Source organism: Asterias rubens, chromosome 13, assembly GCF_902459465.1.
Source record: "Asterias rubens chromosome 13, eAstRub1.3, whole genome shotgun sequence".
NCBI lineage: Eukaryota > Metazoa > Echinodermata > Asteroidea > Forcipulatida > Asteriidae > Asterias > Asterias rubens.
The window spans coordinates 6,910,372-6,925,347 of record NC_047074.1 but is presented as its reverse complement, the minus strand read 5'-3'; the positions used below and the strand labels follow the sequence as shown (position 1 = coordinate 6,925,347).

At 37.6% G+C, this 14,976-nt stretch overlaps 1 protein-coding gene across 1 annotated transcript; it reads right to left on the bottom strand.

The window, feature by feature from the left end:
• Nucleotides 1-65: 65 nt before the first annotated feature.
• LOC117298966 (paired mesoderm homeobox protein 1-like) lies at nucleotides 66-14,193 on the bottom strand. The gene is made up of 4 exons (XM_033782359.1): nucleotides 11,917-14,193; nucleotides 10,241-10,659; nucleotides 9,269-9,326; nucleotides 66-1,057 (listed from the first exon to the last, which is right to left on the bottom strand). Exons 1-4 carry the CDS (start codon nucleotides 12,302-12,304, stop codon nucleotides 720-722), a joined length of 1,203 nt encoding a protein of 400 aa, XP_033638250.1. The 5' UTR covers nucleotides 12,305-14,193; the 3' UTR covers nucleotides 66-719.
• Between the last annotated feature and the right edge of the window lie 783 nt (nucleotides 14,194-14,976).

The following is a 14,976-nucleotide window of genomic DNA, read 5'->3' as shown; positions in this document are numbered from 1 at the left end:
CCGCGGTGAGATAGTCGAGTTGTGGCGGTGCTCTCGCGAGATCACTGCTCTCGCGCAAGCAGTCTCGCGAGAATAGAGTCGGAACGCGACAGACATTTAACGACTTGTCCACAAGTCTAGGGTTGGCTATATACTGATGAAATTACATTAATAACATTGGAATTGCTTTTGCCCAAAAAAATATTATTCGTATTTTTAAACGTATGCCTCTTTACAAAAGACACACAATATAGCCTACTTATTGACTAAACATAGTATGTACATGTACATTAATGTATTTACACAAAGAACAATTAAACCTACACATCTGGATTGAATTAACACTTGGTATTACATAAACCATAATTGGTTAGAATTTTCTAATTGGTTAGAATAAATGCAGAGGTTCACTCATTACGTATACAGTTTTTTTTTTAAACGATCCTCCCTTGATTGACAAACGATGAGGTTTCAAGTCGAACAACTGACACCTATTTTTGCATGAACACAAAGGACAGCATTGAACATGCACCATTTTACTATTTGACTGAAGGAAGTGAGTTAATGTTGGGTTCCTCTGGCAATAATTAATTTTAGTCTTTAGATTAACTACAGTAAGACCTACTCCTTGACGGATTTATTCTTGCCATAATCTTAACTACACTTCACAATTATCAAGTTATGTCAATATGTGTGATTTGGCAATGACTAATGACTGTACAATTGTAACAATGTGGCGTTTATTGGGACAAGAAGCTATGAAGACCAAGCGCAGCCGCATGTTGGCGCGCTTTCATTCTCAAATCAGCAATACTTGATGTCTTAGATGTAGACGGCCTCATCATACTGCTCATTAGCGTTGCCAGTGGAAACGCATAGGGAGGAGGGAACATCATCAGCGAAGGTGCATGTGTGAGGATTGACGGTAGAGGGCGGGGCACAGGTGGGGCTGCTGCTGTAGTAATGTTTAATTGCAGTTGCTCTTGTACTCTGTCGAATGGCATTCGCAATGAACCCATACTAAGGTAGGGTGCCACACGGCAAGTATCCACAGTAGTATTGGCTCCAATCGGGGTACCTGTACAAAAGAGAACAGAAAACATGATGAATTAAGTACATTGAGCAATATTTACAGCTCTATAAGTATCAAAAGATAGCCAGTATCAAGCTCGATAGCCAATATCAAAAGGTTGACTCTTTGCGGATGAATGATGTTTAACCTCGCTCAAAATTGTTATAAAACCAGTGCCCAATTTCATACAGCTGCTAAAGCACACATTTCTGCTTAGCAGATATGAGCAGGAAACCAACCACAAATGTGACATGTTAGTTTGGCTGGTAACTGTATTCTGTTAAGCAAAATTGTGTTGTGCTAAGCTACTTAGTTGTGCTGAATAAGCAGCTCTATAAATTGGGCCCCTAGTGTAAAAAATTCATATCAAGGACAAATGGCAACGTTTTCGGAAAACGGTAAAAAACGGTTACAAATCATTTTTTACAAATTTCTATTCCCTTAAAAGGGACATTATGTGAACAAAACCGGGAAAAAGTCTTTGTATGAAAGTCAAAAAATTCGTTCGAACGAAAATAGCACAATACGTCAAGGGGACTCGTGCTCTTTCATAAAAAAAAACAAAAATCAGAAATTTAAGAAATTTAAAGCTTTATAAAAATATGGAAACAACAAAACAATATCAAATAGACTGGCATTCTTTATCCAAATGATAAGTGTATTGTTTATGATTTTCCATTTATTTTTTAATGCTTTCTTATTTTTGTTTCAGATGATTTGTGTCCCCTGGCTGCATTCTGTGCATGTGTCCCACTGCCATGCGTCTATTCCCATCAGTGCACGAACACTATTTTGAACGAAGATTAATTTTTGTTCGTTTATAGACAAATTTGTGTTTGTTTGAACGAAAATTTCGAAGAACGTTCCCAATTCGATTCACGTATGTCCCTTAAAAGCCCCGTACTGAACGAGCTTAAACACGGGCTTGTTTTTCAAAAGTCCCCTTTTGACACTTCTTTTACTCAACAGGACTTCACATGTACGGCACAGATTATCGGCATATAACACGTTCCAACTTATCGCATCACATTTGGTTCGTTTTCAATGACACAATGTTAGTTTATTATCATTAACCAACGTTACAGCAAACTAAACAAAATACTATTGTGTTTTCTTATTTAACTATAGGCATACTCAAATCTGAAGCCTATTTCCCTATCGAGAGGTGCTTTAAACAATCTGTTTATGAAAGTATATCCTTTGCAATTGCACACATTCTTCCAGATTGCTAAACCTTTAAAATCCGATTTGCATATAGGCAAATAACCTTACAATGGAATCAATTAAAATAAAGGATGTCTGCGGCCAGATTAGTATCATATTCCGGGTTTAAAAGGTTTCACAACTTCAATTCCGTCACTATCAACCGTACTTATTTACTCTATAGTTTCTTAATACAAGAAGCAAAAAGAGGTCCCATTAATGAATTAAATCGATGAATCCACTAATAAAATTGATTTGATTACTGATACATGACCAGGACTCGGCAAGCAATCCTCATAGGATAATTTAATAAGCACGACTCTTTGCCAAGGCAGAGTATATTGACCGGGTTCTTGTTGGTGGGCCGCGGGGCGATGATGCACCTTTCTCCCCGTCAAGTGAGCGCTGGCGGTACGCTCCCTGGCGGGACGCTCACTCCGGGTAGATTGCTACTCCGCCGCAAGATTCAATTGGATGAAATATTTTGATTCAATTATATAAAGCAAAGGAGTGTTACGGTCAGAGACTATTGGTTGGGCAGGCGCTTGCTAGGCAGAGATAATCGAATGATGAGTGTTAGATGATGGAAACGAGGTGCAATCAATGCCGCAGGATGCGCGATATATAGTAACTCAGACAAGTCATAAGACTGAAGAGTAATCTTCATTATAAGCGCGATTATAAACCACTGCAGCTTCTAAGATCAGTTTTCAACAACATTATCATAAGTGTAAATGTTTGTTTAGTATTCACTTTGACCCACAAGTAGTTAAAAGAAAACGTATAAATTAGTTTACATTTCAACATTTCAGAGTAGTTTATAGATTGGGTACATCGTTTGGACGTTAACCGGGAGTCACATAAACGACCTAAACCCAGTAATGCACTAAAGATGCAATCACAATGAGGGAAATGACCTTGACAGAAACACGGGTTCGTTCGAAACGTCGTTGACAAACTCATTGTCAATATAGCAACTGCGCCCAGGTTATCCTTCCTTTTTACCAGTTTCAATGAGTTTATTTATTAGCATTAGCATAAAAGCAATCCGATTTCCCTGATTGTTTTGGGGGATAATCGTTTGTAGTTGTGTGTTGCCATTATACGGAATAGAGAGATCACGGTTGATCTCTTAAAAGCAAAGCAAACTACAAACTAATACATGAATAACCAGCAGAATATTTGCTAGGAACAGAAAAGATCCGGAAAGTGCGCAGGAGATTGTAACAGCACAGAATTATTCCAATTGATTTAAATTGCCCTTTGCGAATTCAATCACTAGACGTCGGGGGGTATAGCGGGGAAACGAAGCGGGTATTTGCGTATGCAGTCTTAATCCAATTAGGGCAAGATGCCTGATCACCATTGAATCTCGTAAACTACGCATTAACTTGTAATTGCTGCACCAAAGAGAACTTTATCAAAATATCATTAACAACGTGTTAAGTGTGTAATGCAACTACCATAATACGACAGAGATTAAGATTGCCTAGGGCTACCCGAAAGCTCTCTTATATTGGATTAAGATATCCAACTTAAACAGCAGTAGAGATGGGTATTAATATCGAGACTGAACAACACTACAATGATAGCGAGAAGTAATCTTACGTAATGTGTGTCTAAAGCTAATCAGTGTAGATTCATACCAGAAACAGGAAAAATGTGAAAAGTGTAAAGAATAAGGCAAGTCATATTAAGAGAATTGAACTTCTGTGGTCATGTTTGAGGGCTGAACTCCCCCTCCAAAGGAAAATCTGGGCCCCTTAAATTGGATTCGATCCGCGGGCTCAAATCCGCTTGAGATGTGCTATCAATTTACTAGGCCCCGAAAAGGACGCTTAAGTGAATTTTGTGTCAATTAAGGGGTCGTTAAATTGCTATTAGTGGGCCCTCTAATCCAATTGGTGGGACAAAAGTGAGGCATGAGTGCCAAAGAAGGCATTTTACGATGGAAAGGCAAATTACTTTGCATTATTCCTTTTCTTCAGAGACTCTGTGAAACGGAAGAATTTGACTAATCAATAGAAGCAACCCTTTATTCAAAGAGTAAAGTCCTTAATTCAATGACTCATGACTATATTTCCTTGTTTGTTATTTCTAAGAACGTTAAACTTATTGCAATCCTTCAAAAAGGGAACACTGCTACTTCATGCACTGGATTATGAAAAACACTTCTCATAAAAAGAGAAAAAAAAGAGTAAATATTCTTTGTTTTCCCTTAATGACAGTGGACACTATTGGTAATTACTCAAAATTACTATTAGCATAAAACCTTACTTGGTAAACGAGTAATGGGGAGCTGTTGATAGTATACAACATTGTGAGAAATGACTCTCTCTGAATAAACGTAGTGCTCGAGAAAGAAATAATTTTCCACTAAAATATTTGAATTTGATTTCGAGACCTCAGAATTAGATTTTGAGGTCCCCTCAAAAAAGCACACAACTTCGTGTGACAAGGTTTTTTCTTCTTTCATTATTATCTCGCAACTTCGACTACCAATTGAGCTCTAATTTTCACAGGTTTGTTATTTTATGCATAGGCCTATGTTGAGATACACCAAGTGAAAAGACTGGTCATTGACAATTACCAATAGTATCCAGTGTCTTTAATGATTATGAATAAAACGCATATTCCTTAACATGAGTCATAATGCATTATGATGGACACATAAAACCACTCGTGAGTAACGTGAGTAATATAGTTGTTGTTTTTAGTTCACCCTATTGACCAGCTCAGCAACCTGAGATATGCAATTTGTTTTCCCAAATTCATGGCAAAATTAAAAAAACTAAAAACCCACCGATGAAAATGACAAGTACAAATTCAAACTGCTTGTTTTTTGCACATCAAAGATCCTCTATAGCTAGCCCAAGTGTAAGACCAAGATGTTCTCCGAATTCAAGCGGAACATACCTTAAGATTATTGGCAGCAACATTTATTTAAAGCCATTATACACTTTCGGTAAACAGTATTGTTCAAGTCCCACACTTCGTGTATCACAACTTATATATGAAATAACAAATCTGTGAAAATTTAGGTTCAATCGGTCATCGGAGTCGGGAGAAAATAACGGGAAAACCCATTCTTGTTTCCGCACGTTTCGCCGTGTCATGACATGATTGTGTTTAAAATAAATCCGTAATTCTCGCTAACGAGAATTTATATTGTTGAAAAAAAAAAGGTTTTCTCAAAAAGTAAAGCGTTTCAAGAGAAGTCTTTTACCATTACCTTCTGTAAACCCTGTAAGATATTTGTAAATCTGTGAACTTTTTTTTCTGTACCGAAAGTGTATTATGGCTTTAAAAGACGAACGAACTAACTTTGCTTTAATTAATCAATCAACCCAATTGTATTATAAACAGTTAAGTCAAACGAAATCTCACAATAGTGTCTCTGGATTTTTAAACAATTAAAACGTTAGAAGTATAAGTTGACTATATGAGCGAAACAAATACACAGAAGGAGAAGTTAAGACGCCGTGGTGCACAGTCAAGTTTCATTTGCCTGATTGCATTGCCTTATAATGGGACAATGCTGAAGAGGCGAGAATCTACACAAAAAACATTATTTTACCTATAAAGAACGTACACAAATACATACAAATATACAGTCTGCTACGGAAAATTCTCGGTGGTTTAGCTTGAATTTCTTTTTGAAGGGGGGGGGGGGGTGGGGGGGGGGGTTTAGTGAAAGACCCCAAAAAGGTGTACCAGATAAAAACAAAGGGGTAATACTTTAAAAGGTTCAAATTGTTTAAATCCCTTCAGAGAAATTTACTTTCCGTTTTCTTAAGTATTTTTATATATATAAAATTATGTTTGCTTTGTAACCGGCATCATTTATGCATGCACAGCTCTATTGTCAAGTATATTACATCATTTCCAGTGGAACATTTTTGTCATTGGATTAAAAATTCAGTTCAATTCAATACGAAGTTTGGGATTACCAGCATTACGTTGGAGATGTTCTCTCTTTATCCGTATTAAGTCAATGCTTTGCGAGTCAGGATTTAATCTGCGGCTTATAAATCTGGCTTTAACGAAGGAGGTTGATGCAATAACGAACTCGTGTATTGTTCCTATAATCGAATCACAGTGATTTGGTTAAGTAACTGTCCAAAAAGACTGTGTGTAAGAAAAAAGTACATGATAAAGGTGCTTGACTGCAAACCACTATGGATCCAGTAGTAATAGCTCTTCATAGCTTCATCATAGTCTTTGATTATCTGCATGGCCTGAGAAACGTAGGAATTGGTGTAAGTTGATATTTGGTGTGCGGTAACACCATGTGTGTAATACTACTTGCCAGAGTTCTTTAGAGAACTGTCTTTCTTTATTTTACTACCGCGGAGTAGATTTATCGGATGTTCGGGGGACTTCTCAGTTCTGAAAAGAACTGTCCTGCTTTTGCTTTTAACTACAAGTACTATAACCGGGCGGAAGGTATAGGAAATTGGCTGGGACTATACTTTAGCTTTAAGGATCATAATTAACTGCAATACCGCGGAGTCAGTTCTTGAATTGGTCTCAACGTTTCGACTAGCTGGCTCTAGTCATCGTCAAATATATTGATACCTCAACATGCAATGCCTCAAATCCGATGTGTAAGTTGGTTGTGTTGTATATTACTAACAAGAATGTTCACAGCGGACGTGGTGTTTTACCTGTTGTTTTTGTCGAGGACTCTAAAACCTAATGTTTATACGTTGGTGTATGCCTATCTAAGCCTCCACCACATGTTAAGTTGACCTCGAGAGCGTACGAGATTTCGCGAGAATCTGGGCTAAAGGGCACCTCGCATAGCATAGCATCTGCAGCAGCGTGTAATGTGGCATCTGTTTTTAAAAAAACAATTTGTATTGCAATATTGCCATATTTTTAAATATGTTTTACCTAGATACATGATGCATATTATTTCAAAAGTTTATCTCAATCCACTTTACGTTTATGCAATGTAGTCTCTGGTGTATATGACATGCAAACTAGAGCAAGCTGCTACATTTAGTAGTACGGTACCCAGACCGCGCCAAACCAGGCCGCCGTTTCTGGCGACGCATGCAACATCACAATAGGAAAGTTCAGCTGCAAGTTACGCAAGCAAAACGTGAACGTGAACGTCAGAAAATTTCGTTGTTAAATCCCTGTTTTTTTTTTGGCATGCGTGAAGTTACAATTTTTAATGGCAGGTACGTACGTGCAGACGTGTGAGCATGAAATAAGCCCAAAGTGGTGACGGCACCTTTAGACACAACACATTTTTTTGACGCTCACGTTCACGTGTTTGGTCACGTAACGAGCAGCTAAACCTCCCCATTTTACATCCCGATTTAAAATAACCTTCGGTTTGTTAGTGCAGTCCACACGGTTTGCGATACGCTTTGGCGTAAAATTAATTCGCAATCAGACACTTCGATAGACTTGACTCAAGTCCCAATCCCCCTGAGAATCCTTTTATTTTCAATCCTATCGCCTAACGTCAGAAAACTCCAACCTACGCCGCAATTTTGACTGCGGGTATGCTTAGGTACCTCTCACACGAGAACGGGACTTGAATCAAGTCTAGATATTGGAGATCGTGCACTATTTCTTCGTTTTCTCTTAAGTTTCCAGATTTGATTATATGTTTGTTCATGATGTTAGTTTTCATACCATCAATATGCTTTGGGTTGAACAAAATGATTTGGCAAAAGAAAAAATTCACACAAAAATTCACCCACGTTAATCTCCCATAGCTGATGGATCCGATGTGACCGAAAGCTCATCGGTGACCTTGTCGTCGCGAAACTTACACGATCTATTGCCTTAAAAAACCTGGTTATTACTCAAAATAATTATTAGCAAAAAAACCTTAATTGGTAACGAGTAATGGGGAGAGGTTAATAGTATACAACATTGTGAGAAACGGCTCCCTCTGAAGTAACGTAGTATTTTTTTCCACGAAAGAAGTAATTTTTTTCGAGAAAGAAGTAATTTTCCACGAATTCGATTTCGAGACCTCAAAATTAGATTTTGAGGTCTCGGAATCATTTTTCTTTCATTGTTATCTCGCAACTTCGACAACCAATTGAGCTCAAATTTTCACAGGTTTGTGACATAAATTTGTCACATGCTATAGATTTATTGTATACATCTACGTTTAAATATGATTACAATTGCCAAAAAAAAGAAGAAGAAAAAGGTGTAATTTACCTTTGTACAAAACAATGAAATTTTCAAGTTCATTTATAATATTATATGAAATTGTGCAGATTTCCTTCAGTTTTTAAAAGTCTCGATGATTTTGTGAAGTTTTCTTACTCTTACACCTGCTTTCTCTCCTGAAGATCATCCGCACTTAGAACGAAACATCGATCTTTTCAGAACCGCAACAGTTCATTAAAGAGATTTTATCACGTGATGTTACGGCAAACGTTAATGTACAGATTGTTTTCACACATATTTAAATTCCTTCTTTTCGTCATCATAAATTAAACCTAATTAAAATTTTATTTATATATTATTTTTTAGCCATAAACACCTTTACTGCAAAAACTGGAGTGTCGAAACTGACACCGTGTTTGTTGTCAAACATGTAGATACCGAAAAGAGAGTCAAAATTAACATCATAGGGTGTTAAAATAAATACAGATGAAGAAACACTTGAAGGAACATAGCATAATTGGTATAAAAAACTTACACGGTCTAATGGTGATGATAGTAGAAAAGATCCCTTGAAATCTACTGTCTGAAATGTCATATTTAATGAGAAATAAATAAAACTAATATCCCCTTAGGAGCTCATTGAGGATTTAATTCATTTTGTTTGCATCGACGTCAGGCAAAATAATCGTGTTTTTCCCCCAGTATTTTCTCGTGACCCAGATGGCTGATCGATCTCAAACTCCTACAGGTTTGTCAGTTAGTGTATTTGTTGGATAACCTAAAGTGCTTACACTTCCAGCAACTGTTTTGTAAGAAAAACCAATTCTGTAATGTTCCTTTAAAATTCAACAAAGTAAAATGAGTGTTTACCTTTCCCGCCTATGTGTTCCTGCTTCCGACACTTTGCCCGCCTGTTTTGAAACCAAACCTGTCAAACCAAAGACGTAAAAAGTTAAAAGAGTGTAAACTTCCAAAATAAAATTGTCCAAGAATGCCTAAAAACACATCGTGTAACGTCCAGACGATTTGTTATTTCTACCAGCTGAATGAAAATACGAGGAATTGTGCGACATTATTAGAATAAAACTCTTAGAGTTGTGGCCAATATGGATATACATATAGTGGTTGGCATGCATAGTGACACGACAGGCTGCATATATCATCATCCTTATTAAAAACAACATTGAAAAGGTCTCATGCAACATATTCACCAATTAATCATCAACCTTCAACTCACATTTTGTGCAAGACCTGGTTTGGAAACCACGAGCCTACACTGCAAACACTATATAGGGTGTTAAAATTCACAACATAAGTGTTGTCACATAATTATATAAATACTAAAGAGGGAATTACACTTAACATCATAGCGTGTTAAAATAACACCATTATAATTGTTTGTACAAAAATGTGTGTTATTTTAAAGGCAGTGGACACTATTGGTAATTTGCTCGAAACAATTGTTAGCATAAAACCTTATACTTGGTAACGGGCAATGGATAGGCTGTTGATGTAAAAAAAAAAAAAAAAAAAAAAACATTGTGAGAAACGGCTTCCTCTGCAGTAACGTAGTTTTTGAGAAAGAGGTAATTTCTAACTAAAATAATAACATAAATTGAATTCGAGGCAACCTCAGCTGATGAGGTCTCGAATTCAAGCATCTGAAAAAAACTTGTGCGACAATAGTTGTTTTTCTTTTATTATTCTCTCGCAACTTCGACGCCGAATTGAGTTCAAATTTTCACAGGTCATCCAAGACATATAACAGTGTCACTATAAAAGAAATTTCAACTATCTCCTATAGACGACTTTACATTGACTTTGCCTTAATAGTTGCCCTACCTGCACTCTTGCTTCCGACAGACCAAGTTTGCGGCTCAATTCTTCCCTCATAAACGCATCCGGATAATGCGTCTCGTCAAATAGCTTTTCAAGCTCGCCCAATTGTTCCACCGTGAAATTAGTCCGACTCCTCCGTTGCTTGAGTTTGCTCGGATGGCTGGATGCTCCGCCGTGGCTTAGGGACGGACTACCGGGAGATATCGTCGTCAGACTCGGGTGTTGTTGAGACTGATGTTCGGTGTCGTCTTGGATTGCGGAGTCTGATCCAACGTCTAGGAGGGTGTCTCGATCAGGGTCTGTATCTGCATCCAAATCGTCTTGTTCATTTGGAGAGATGGAACCATCCGTGAGTTGATGAGTCTCATCAGTCAATGTTGTATCATCCCATGGAGATTTGTGACCGGCGTGTTTGCTCTTATCTGTTTGGTTAGAAAATTATATATTCCAACATTTTTGGGATGCGACGTGTTTTCAACATAGTCAAATAAATAACGTGTTTTGTTTTCGTTTTTCTTTGTTTCGTTTTCTTTTTTCTTTCTGTTTTGGGAGGGGGTGGAGGGAACATTACTTCAAACAGTGCCTCTTCAATCCCTGGACCTATTATCTGAAACAGTCTTCCATCGTTGTCAGATTATCATCATCTTAATTATCTTTTCAGGAAGCAGCTTGAAAACATTCTTATCGCAATGATTGTTCATCTACATGGTATTGATTACATAATGTAATTGGGTGTGTTGAGTTGTTTGTTTCCACAGTTTTACAGCGCTCTGATCATTTAACTGCAACTCGGATAATTACAACTTTGGCTAAGCTTAATATTTCATAAGTTGTTACATTCCATCATCATTCAGAGTAAACGAGATAAAAAAAACTAGAACCATCACAAACAGACCACAAGAAGAAACTATAAATAAATAGTAAACTTGCGGGTTCAACCGTGTCTAAAACGAGCAGAGTAACCTGTTCGAAACGTCGAGCCGGCTCTTTTCAGAGCCAACACTCACTCGAAAAAATGAAGAAGATTTACACACGGTTGTACCCGCAAGTTGACTATTTATTTTTCTTCTTCTTTCTCCACACACCATACAAAGCTTCAATCAATACTTACAAAGAGACCAGTATGAGCGAAATCGTACAATGGTTTAATTAGTGCTACCGAAGTTTTGTTTCGGCCAAAAATGACGTAGGCTTATTATTCTGTTTTGTTTACATCTCAGAACCATTTCTTATGGGATTGGCATTTCAACAGAAGAAACTGGGAATACCTGATAGTTTTTAGAAATAGCTGCCCGCGACAAGCATATAAAAACAAAAGCATTAAATCAAGGTTAATAAAACAACTGAAAATACGGAAAGAAAAATATGACGCGCATTTAATGATAGCACATGTTTTTCATGCAATTACAAAAACATTTTTTAATGCGACGTATTTTCATCAAAGTATTCTTATATCTCTGTTACTGCAATGAGTCCATACTAAAGTTATACATACAACTGTTATCAACTTTTAATATATAAACTTATATTTCAAATCACAATTCCGGTTACCGTCAAAGCAATCGCTTGTCTAAAGGTTTTGCAATAAAATGTATTTTGGGATGTAGAAAATAAGAAATTAATATATAGTTTAATATATAGCAAATAAACAAGATAAACGTTGAATTAAAATAACAAACCTGATGTAGTTTTGTGCTTCTTTGATGTTGAAACTTTTCCTAATGGTTTGGTTCCTCTCTTAAACATTGCAATACGGGCCAGTTCAGAATCAGTAGAGCCAATGAGTGCTACGGGAATAGGCGGCAAACTGGCTTCCATCGGTACGGCCTGAGACACGACGGCTGCTGATGAATCAGACGGGTCGCTAGCTCCGTTAGTCGGCCGTGTTTTGCCATGAGAAGCCTTGCTAGTCTTACGGTGGTTCACTGGTGTTTCTCCGATCGCATTCAGCCAGGCTGTAGCATCAAACTTTGGCAGAGTTCGTTTGAGAGAGATAACGTTCGAGTTATTCCTTGAAGATTCGGAAGATTCGAAAGATTTCGTGACAAAAGCTTGTAGTTCTTCCATGTCGTCAATGTACAGTTTCTCCAATAAAAAACAAAAGAGTATTTCGATCGATATATTTTGAAGATCAAAGTAATAAATTTGCAGAACCAATTCTTCCAATATTTATAATTGTGTTGGAATGTTATTTAGCACTGTGCAATTATACGATAACTGGTCGAGAGTGTAACTAGTAATGTACCTTGGACAACTCTAGCAGTGCGATCTGTTTTAGAACTAATGATGAAATGAATGGTTCAAAGTGGACTGAATACAAGGCGTGCCAAAGGATGAGTTTAAGGGCGATCCGTCTACGGGTTGGTGACAAGCCTCAGTAATGATGATCGTATCACCAACTCCAAAGCCTCAATGCTTACTAATGGACTGGAATTACTAATCCAATCAAAATGATCACAATCCCTGAAAGCGAATTACATCGACCAATAGCTGCCCAGAGGATGCGCAGCCAGGCTAACAATCACCACCTTTGAAAACTCGTAACTAAAAGAGCATTAAGTTGAATCAACATAGAAACTGGACACCATCAGATGACCATCCCAGTTGAGATTATGGTTGGTTGCCTGATAACGTCTCCCTTCCTTATGAGCTGGAGTAAATCAGCCGAGTATTGCAATATGCAGCTAGCTGAACGCACCTCTCCTTCGGGGTAAAAAACCGTCTACAGCTCGCTCGGTGTCGCGATTGGATTATGCGCGTTTTGATAATTTCCTCCCAATGGTACGTAAGGAACGATTGACTTTTAATGGGAATGCTATCCGCAAAGTGATGAAAAGAAATTGGGTCTTAACTAGATTAACTGCTCTATTATAGACTGGGTTTGGTGACTTAGCATGGGCACTGACCGCGTGCCTGCAGGTTGTTGCTGCAGTCGTTATTTGGCGAGCAGTTGGAGAAAGGTGACGCCCTAAAATGAGATTTCATCAAGGTATGATCCCACAAGCAACTAATGCAATCCTTGCAAATAGCGTTGGTTGGGCATACAGGCGTAAATAAGGGTCCAAAGTAAATGGAGATCAAATTGGCAATCCGCGTTGGTGATCACTTGAAAGGGTGGACAGGTTGTTTTGTGTCTGTGTTTGTTTGTTCATTTGTTTATTTGTTTGTTTTAAGGTACTTTTCGTCATTTACTAAAACTATACCTATAACAATTGGTGGGGCTCCAGAAGCGCAAGTTTATTATTGTGTGAAAGATGTTGCACTTACTGGAAGACGTCGATGAATATTCTTGCTAAATCCTATCATGTGCTTTTATTCTGTACTTAAAGTGGTGCCATTTTCTGTTCTTGTTGTCTGCTCTGTTCTCGCAGCTGCTGATTATTTCTGTTATGGGTTACAACCATTCCATGGTCCGTGTTGCTTGTTCAGCAGTAGACTTGATTCAAGTCCCGTTCTCGTGCGAGAGGTCCCCAGCATACCCGCCGTCAAATTCTAGCTGTTGTGGTCCCGCCACAGGTTGGAGTTTTCTCCAAATAAAAGGACTCTCATGGGACTGGTACTTGGGTCAAATCTAGTTCAGCAGAAGAAAATTACAAAGCAGTCAAGGTAAAAAAAACATGATACACTTATAAACTTAGATATTTGTTTCATTGAAAAATGTGTTATAATATTTAGGGCCACGTGTTCCATTAAAAAAATACTACTTGTTGTCAGTCCAAGTGCTTTAGCTACTTCACACGAAATATACCTCACCTACCAGACGATAATAAGAAATGGAAAGTAATTTGATTATTTTAAAGATTCCTCTGTATATAGTTTCAACTGCGACACAGGTTTGGAAACTTGACAATAAGAAATTAACGTGATCTTTAACATCGGAGAAAACAAAGTAAAAAATGTATTGTCACCCTAAGGTTTTTAAAGGCAGTGGACACTATTGGTAATTACTAAAAATAATAATAATCACAAAAACTTTCTTGGTAAACGAGTAAGTGGGAGAGGTTGGTAGTATAAAAAATTCTGAGAAACGGCTCCCTCTGAAGTAACGTAGTTTTCGAGAAAGAAGTAGTTTTTCACGAATTTGATTTCGAGACCTCAAATTTAGAATTTGAGGTCTCGAAATCAAGCATCTGAAAGCACACAACTCCGTGTGACAAGGGTGTTTTTCCTTTCATTATTATCTCACAACTTCGATGACCGATCGAGCTCAAATTTTCACAGGTTTGTTATTTTATGCATATGTGAGAAGACTGGTCTTTGACAATTACCAATAGCGTCCACTGCATTTAAGTTATTGACCCTGAATATCGCTCTCTTGTGGTCCAATCAAAAGGTGATAAAATGCTCATCAATTTAGAAAAGTAACAGCCTTTAAAGCCATTGGACCCTTTCGGTACAGAAAAAAAAAGTTCACAGATTTACAAATAATTTACAGGGTTTACAGAAGGTAATGGTGAAAGACTTCTCTTGAAATATTAGTCCATGAAATGCTTTACTTTTTGAGAAAGTGGTAAAACAATATAAATTCTCGTTAGCGAGAGTTACGGATTTGTTATAAACACATGTCATGACACGGCGAAACGCGCGAAAACAGGAGTTGGTTTTCCCGTTATTTTCTCCCGACTTCGATGACCGATTGAGCCTAAATTCTCACAGGTTTGTTGTTTTATATATAAGTTGTGATACACGAAGTGTGGGACTTGGACAATACTGTTTACCGAAAGTGTATAATGGCTTTA

Coding starts and splice junctions, on each gene's coding strand:
- LOC117298966 (XM_033782359.1), bottom strand. CDS start 12,304: ATGGAAGAACTACAAGCTTTTGTCACGAAATCTTTCGAATCTTCCGAA. Junction 9,327..10,240: donor TGTCGGAAGCAAGAGTGCAG/GTAGGGCAACTA, acceptor TTGGTTTGACAG/GTTTGGTTTCAAAACAGGCG. Junction 1,058..9,268: donor GGAACACATAGGCGGGAAAG/GTAAACACTCAT, acceptor TCTTTTGTACAG/GTACCCCGATTGGAGCCAAT.